Source organism: Notechis scutatus, chromosome 2 (assembly GCF_049901735.1).
Source record: "Notechis scutatus isolate UNSWTSFEM ecotype Mainland chromosome 2, rNotScu1.2, whole genome shotgun sequence".
Lineage (NCBI taxonomy): Eukaryota > Metazoa > Chordata > Lepidosauria > Squamata > Elapidae > Notechis > Notechis scutatus.
Genome location: NC_142010.1, coordinates 51975643 through 51983112, shown reverse-complemented (window position 1 = coordinate 51983112; position 7470 = coordinate 51975643). Strand labels below are relative to the sequence as shown.

Genomic DNA, 7470 nt, shown 5'->3' with positions numbered 1-7470 from the left:
CTTTGTGCGAATCTTGAATCCCAAGTGTTAGCTATATAATGATGCAATTTTGCAGACAGGGAAGATTTTAATGTGTAATACAAATGCAGCCATAAATGAAATAAGCAGCTTATTGAGAAAGGGCAATAGTATAATTCTACACTAACCCTTCCCCCAAAGACCTTGACTATACCAGTTACTTCTTTCTTAAATCAGGTGTGGAGTTTCAGTATAGGTCATTGCAGCAAGGATAATTGGAAAGATCCTTGTAGATGTGTGCAGCAGCTCCTTGTTTTCTTGCTTCACACTGAGCATTTCTCCCCAGTTTTATAGAATGAAGGCAGGAAGTAAATGCCATCCGCTTCTAGGAAATTGCTGCTTTGCCCAAAGACAATATGAAATGTCCTGGGTCTTGGTCAGCACATCCAAAATTATCTAAGGCCTAACCCACTTTTCTAATAGCCTTGGTATTATAAAGTTGTGGTCTGGTTTTTACCAATTTAGAGATTATTACGTAGTTTTGAATTTTATCTATCCAGATCCACCTGGGTAGATTCGATTCATCAAATGCTTAAGAGATACTAAGTTGCAAGGAATATAATACATGTCCTTTACCAATATTTGGTAGATGTGAAAGGCACGCCTAGGCACTTTAGTTTTTGCATCCAGCCTAGTTTCTGTGGTTTATACTGAATCAGAAAGGGGTTTTAAATGTGGGACAGGTGGGGAAGAAATGTTGTGTCTATTTTACTACAAACAAGGTTCCTTTCCTACACAAGTGTTGCTCCCAGTTCGGGTCTGAGCCTGGTGCCAAAATCAGTGATTGACACCAGACACGAGATGCAGGTTTTCTGATTGCTTTTGATGGGAGTACTCCAAGGAAAAAGGCTCCTGGTCAAAATGCCAAGAGCCAAGAACAAAGGATTGAGTAAGTTTTATACATTTTCACACAGGGACAAGGTGGGACAAAGCACGATAATAAGAAATATCTAATAAACATTTTAGTAATAATTCTACAATTTGTTCTATTGGTCTCAAGCTGTCTCTATTCCCAAATCCTGGCTAATGAATGCCCTAGAAGTTATCTAATACACATTTGATTTGCTGCAGGCCTAACTTTTAGCTGAGGTCTGCAAGTTGATTAACTTGTGTTACTTTTATCAGCTTTCTAATTAGCCAGATTTACACATGCATATTTCCTGTGGATAAGAATTCTTTGTTCTTGCCAGACATACTCCACAATTAGTCTTCCTGGTTTACTTTGAAGTGTGTGCCATGGCCTGGCTTTATTTTAGCAGATGGCCCATCACATGCACAACGAACACCACAAAAAGGTGGTAAGAAGGGTGAGTAGTTATGACCAGCAATGGCTGCATTGTGCTGTGGTTCCAAAAATGTTCCTCTAAGGAGGGTTTCTCCGAGCTGCACCTCCCTTGGGTACGAAGAACCTTTTAGTTACATTATTATTACAATAAATCCACCTTTCCCAGTTTCGTTGTTTTGTTTTCACTGTTCATTTCTGTTCATTTTGCTCTTTGGATCTTTTGAGGGAGTTGCATACATTAAGATTACACTAAAGGGGAGGTGGGATGGCAAAAAGTTTTTGCAATCCCTGCTTCTTTCCCAAATATGAATGCCTGCAGTAACCGAACACAAGCGCATCTTCAGCAACTAAGGGACCAAAGAGCCGAGAGTGCGGTGAGAAAAACGGGAGAGGAAAATTTCCATAGCCAGAAGTCTTGAGACTCTTTGCCCCGCCCATCACTCACGATCTACGAATCCGAAGCCTTCCGTCCGACGACGCTACTTCCGGCTCAGTGATTCGCTCTTCTCCGGTGCCCAATCGGCGTCCTCGCTTGCACATGCGCAAGAGATCCAGATGACGCTCTAAAAAAAGGCTCGGAATATAGAAAGGTCGCCAATGGGGGCGGGGCTTTGCAAAATGTCCGGGTGTGCCCGCTTTGGGGTGGGCGTGAAAAAGAGGCTAATCCTCCTTTGGAGTTGTCCGGCGGGCGGGCTTTACCCTTTCTTTAGGCCCTAGGCGGCTCAACTGCGCCCCAAACAAGGTTAGCCCAGAATGTCAGGTTATCTAGCAAGGGAGGGTGCATCTTTGCCAAAAGCTTAGAGGCACAAGGGACGCAAACAGCCACGCCCACCCATTTAGTTGCATTGAGAGGGAGGGCGCGCAACATCTGCACCGAGCCTCTCCATCATACTCACCTCGAGACCCCGCCCCCATTCCTCAAGAGTGATTTTGGGATCTCACGATTGCAACGCCCCCGGTATCCCATTTCCCTCCCTCCCTCCCAATAAAACTGACTGTTTCGTTTCGATCCTGAATATGAAGACACCGAGGAAGCAGAACGTGAGAAAATGTTTTAAACGATTTATTGAACAAAACATGAGGAAATTTTGTATTTTTAAAAAAGGCATTTGAAGACGAAACCCGAAAAGGACGATACAAAATCTTGCAGGCAAAGGTGAACTGCTTCCCTCCCCGCCCCCAGATTCAACTGGATATTTCAAACCTGCAGTGATTGCGCAAGTCTCCGAGGTAAAATCAGCTACCCTGCTGGTCAACTTGGTCCCATGCAACCACCTCCCCCACCCCACCCCAGCCCTCCAGGCCGCCCATGCATCCAACAGGCTGTTGCTATGGCATCCCAGCCCTTAAAGAGGGGGCAACGGAGACTGCGGGTAGTTCAAACTTCAAAGGAATCCACACCAAGGATGACCCCCCCTCCCCTGCAGTAAAGGGTGGGGGGCTGATGCCGAAGGACCGAACCTCGCCCAGATATGGAGGTGAAGGGGGGGGGGTTACAACGATATCACGCTACTTTTGCAGAACACAAAAGCAAAAAAGCAAGCTTCAATGGTAACAATATTCCAATAAAAAAGGGGGGGAAGGGTGTGAGGTGAAGGTACGACACCTTTCCACGATCCAACAAAATGCCCCAATGATCTCGATGGGAATCTGGTGAAAGCGAAGTGCTATATTTTACACCCGCCCGCCTTCCGAGGGAAGAAATGATGCAGCAATGCCCCCCCCTCCCAATATATATATATATATATAATAATCAAAGCTGGAAACATGACTCTGGGCTTCGAGCTTAAAGTCAAGCGTCGTCTCGGGGTTCAAAAGTCTTGGGACGAAAGACAAGGGAGGCGGTATCTTCCCTCCTAGCTGGAGGCCAGCAGTCTCATTTCCTGCCCTTGAGAGCCTTGGGCTTCGCCGATTTTTTCACCTTCTTGGCGCTGGGGGAAGCGATGCTCTTCTTGGGGGCTTTCTTCGCTTTCACCTTCTCTTTCTTGGTGCCCGCGCCGCCCGCGCCTTTCTTGTGCGATTTCTTCTCCAGCTTTTTGCTCTTGGCCACGGGCTTCTTCTCGACCTTTCGCGAAGCGGAGGCCACGACCGCCTTCTTGTGGGATTTGTTGGCGTGGGAGCCGCCGCCGCCACCGCCTCCGGCGCCTCCTTCGCTTCCCCCCTCGAGCTTTTTCCTGTTGAGCTTGAAAGAGCCGTTGGCGCCGGTGCCTTTCACTTGGAGCAAAGTGTCGTTTTGCACCAGCGCCTTGATGGAGTATTTGAGATAGGTCCGCCCGTTTTGCTGGTCGAACCAAGCCACTTTCTTGGCTTCGTTGTAGATTTTGGCCAGCGAGGAGCCATTACGCTCGCCCAGTTTGCGGATGGATTCCACCACTAGCTGGCTGTACTTGCCGGGCTGGTTCTTTTTCTTGTTGTTTTTCTTCTTCTTGGAGGGGGAGAGCGCCGCCGACACGACACCTTTGGCTTTTTTGGCCGCCCCTCTCTTTTCCGGAGCCAGAGGCGCCTCTTCTGTCTCGGTCAGCGGCAGGTCAGCTTCTTCCAGTTCAACAGACATGCTGGGAAAAACGCGCAGGCTTTCAGCCCAAAAGTGTTGGGGAGCGAACGCACGGCTGGCCTTCGGAGCTCTTTTTCCGCAGGGGCTGCTCTCGGTCTGTGGGACGCCGGATGAGCGGAGACAAGAAACAATCAGAGCGACCGGGCACCGCTCTCTTCAACGCCGCCTGAGAAAAGCAATCTGCCTGGGCGGGCTTCGGCACGGCTCTTTATATACGTCAGGAGCGGACCATGTTGAGAACAACAACAGGGAGCGAGAAGGCAAGCTCTGAATTGTGCTTTTTGTGGCCCCTTCGCCGAGCTCTCTTGCACGTGTCCAGGGCCGTAGGGACGAGGTAATGTTGGCATCTGCTGCTCCCGACGGTGCCTCATCCAGCTGCCTGGGTGTCAAAGTTTTCCGGACACAGGAAAGGCTCTTCAGAGGCGATTTTAAAGGCGCACCCTATACTGGGGAAAGACAGAGGATAGGGGCGCCCTATATGGAGGGCTCTGCACCTCCTAGAAAGAGCCCCAGTTCTCGGGGAGCGCATGGCTCAGATAGAAAAGCGGGGCTCGCATGTCTCTGTCCGGTCGGGGGGCGTTGATGAACCTCGGGGGGAGCACTAGCCCTGGGTTAATTTGTTGTAACTAACACACTGGACGCCCTCACGTGGTCGGCTGCAGCAGCACGGAGCCGGCGAGCAGTTTTCAGGGGGGTCCCCGCCTGAATTGGAGGGGCCGTGGCTCAAGGTACTGCGGGGTTCAGAAAGGGCAGGATTTGGCCCGCCGGGGCCCCACCAATGATACCGGCCATCATCCCGTAACTTGAGTGCGGAGCTGATTAGAATCCCTACCCGCATCAAGTCCTGAGGAATGGGGTTTTGGGGCGAGTTCAAAAAACAAACGGCGTGGCAGGGAAAGGGATGCTGTCGGTAAAAGTTTAAGGTCAGAAGGGGGTGCCGTTCGAAAGCTGCAGTTTACACGCATTGGTGAAACGAGCGACGAGGCAGCTGGAGCCTCTTTTCGAATAGAATTGGGAGAAGCCAAAAGGTAAGCAGGGGCGCAAATTTCTTGCGCCGACTTTGGGATCGGTGACAGGATTGCACCTCCTTTAAAATACTGGAGGCGGAGAGGCTCGAACTGGCAAAAATCTCGGGGACACACACACACACGTTCAAACGCATTTGACCCGCTCGCTTTTTCAAATCGCGAAAACTTTGGAAAGCAGCGGCGCACGAGGAACACAACCAGGGCTCGCCTCTTCCCACCCTCCTTTCGGCTGAAGAAGGGCAGGAAGAGAAGCACCCCTTTAGTCACTGATGACAAGGGGAGATTGGCGGCGGGAACGTGGGAGAACCGCCGTCGCTTAATGGCGGGGGTGCCCGCACAGTAGAGCCGGATTTCTAGAGCAGGCAACACCTTCCATTCCCCGATTTCAGAGAAAAGAAGGACGAAATTTCTGAGAGCTTCTGGCTACGAGGCCGCCTCTTACTCCCCCCAGAACGATGCCCTCTTCTTGTGCCTAGCAACCGCCTTCCGAGCTACGCATTTTGGAGCGGAAGGAAGGTGGGCGCGGGGAATATTTGTGGTTTTTTTTGTGTGATTGTTTGAAATCAGGGCGGGGGGAAAATCCCTGTAGGAGGCAGTGGGCGGGTTGGTTGCTCTATTGCTTTAAAGCCGCTGCAGCTGGAGAACAGAGCTGAAGGGAATAGTAATAATAAAGAAATGTGGTAAAATGTATTATAGCATTAAGTAGAGAGTTACTCTATAGGCATTTGTTATCTTGCCATTGTAAAAAAAGATTTCCTTAACCTTTCAATTGTTGTAAAACAATTCTAAACACATGCCTTAAGGAGGCTATTAACAGCATACTTCAAAGGTGTGGATGGAGGTACATTCCCAGAGGTTTCATTCCCAGGGGGTGATGCTGGGGTGAAATGTATCAATCCAGGAAAACTGATGGTTTCAGATTGATTTAGATGGGACAATCGTGTGTCTTAATAGGAGAGGGATGTAACTGATGGCAGACATGCGTTTATAATTGTTTTACAACAATTGAAACAAGTGAAAGGTTAAGGAAATCTTTTTTTACAACAGCAAAATAACAAATGCTTATAGAGTAACTCTCTACTTAATGCTATAATATATTCTACTACATTTCTATATTATTACTGTTCCCTTCAGTGGGGCTCTTCCGGGCGACCTCTTGCATGCTGGGGGGAATGGCTCTGTGTGCCACTTCCGGCACACGTGACGTATGTTCGCCAACATGGGCCTAGGGTTAGACTTGTTTTAAATGGTGTTCCCTTGGGGGAATGACTAAAAGTAGGGAAATTTCTTTTCTTTTCTTTTTTTGATGATGATAGTGGATCACTTGACTGGATGGGTTGAGGCTTATCCACCCATGAGAGCCAAAATTATACTGGAGCAGATAATACCTAGATAAGGGATAGTAGGAGCTATACACAGCAACTCATTTTTCTGCAAAAGTGCTTCAATCAATCATGGAGTGTGGGAATTTGGTGGGAATGTCACGTTCTGTGGAATGCAAATTCATCTATGTCATGGGCTAACTGTTTACCCTTGGCCTGGCTCAGAATTTGAACCTGTCCAAAAAGGGATATTTTACCTTCTCAAATGATGTTTGGATTACCACACTTGGACAGAATGGGGGAAATCCCACAATGTGAAACTAAAGATATATCTGTAAAGAACTGTATACTTGGCCTCTACTCTTCTTTATCTTACTTCAGAAGCAAAGGACTTCTAGCTCAAACCCTACCTCTCAAATTTGCTGTCCATAAGTTCCAGCCTGGTAACTGGGTCCTGATAAAAGCCCGGGATAGGTCCTACCAAATCTTGCTGACCACTGAAACAGCAGTCCAAACAAAAGAAAAAGGGTGGACCCCAGCTGATGAACTTAAAAGAGTGGAAAGTGTTTCCTGGAGAAGACTGGTTGAGAAGAAAAATTACCAAAAGCTGATGTGGTCATGGTAGTATAAATGGGCTTTGTTTGTGATTTTTCTCATTGCAGGAGTACCAACTTTTTGATTTTTCCTACCTGAGTGTCAGCTTATGTTATTCCAGCTGAAGATCCCAAGTGAAGCTGATGGACCAGTAAAAGACTCTTTTCCAATTCATAAAAGACAGCTGGAAAGATTATGGGGGGAGGGTGGAAATTCATTGAAATGTTTTCTTTGTTGTCTTATTTATATTGTAACCAGTTTAATGTACTCATGTAAGGATTGTGTATTTGAGAGTGGTTGCCACAGCAAATTTTGAACACCTTGGTCTTAAACACTTTGGACTTCTGTCTGGTAGGAGGGAAATCTGTCCAACATGTTTGTATTGAAAATTAGCTGCATACATATACATACATATATATTCAGAATTAGACAAAATTTCTCCTAGTACCTCCACACAAAGCTGCTCCTAGGTTGATTTTTGCTCTGTGCCACTAAGGCACAAGCAGTCATGTCTCCCTTCATGTTTACCTGCTAATTTCATGGGGGAGGGGTATCCCCTTCAGGCAATGGGTTGGACACGACTTCGCAACTAACAACAATAGAAAGTGTGTGCTGTCCAGACAGTTTGTAGTTAATTGGGAATTGGCATAGTTAGGAATTGGGAGCTGT

The 7470-nt window shown here is 47.5% G+C and overlaps 1 protein-coding gene across 1 annotated transcript; it reads right to left on the bottom strand.

The window, feature by feature from the left end:
* Positions 1-2345: 2345 nt before the first annotated feature.
* On the bottom strand, positions 2346-6540 carry H1-10 (H1.10 linker histone). Its single transcript, XM_026677961.2, has one exon. It carries the CDS (start codon positions 3855-3857, stop codon positions 3180-3182), a length of 678 nt encoding a protein of 225 aa, XP_026533746.1. The 5' UTR covers positions 3858-6540; the 3' UTR covers positions 2346-3179.
* Between the last annotated feature and the right edge of the window lie 930 nt (positions 6541-7470).

Bases quoted from the DNA above. Each gene is read 5' to 3' on its own strand.
- H1-10 (XM_026677961.2), bottom strand. From the start codon at position 3,857: ATGTCTGTTGAACTGGAAGAAGCTGACCTGCCGCTGACCGAGACAGAA.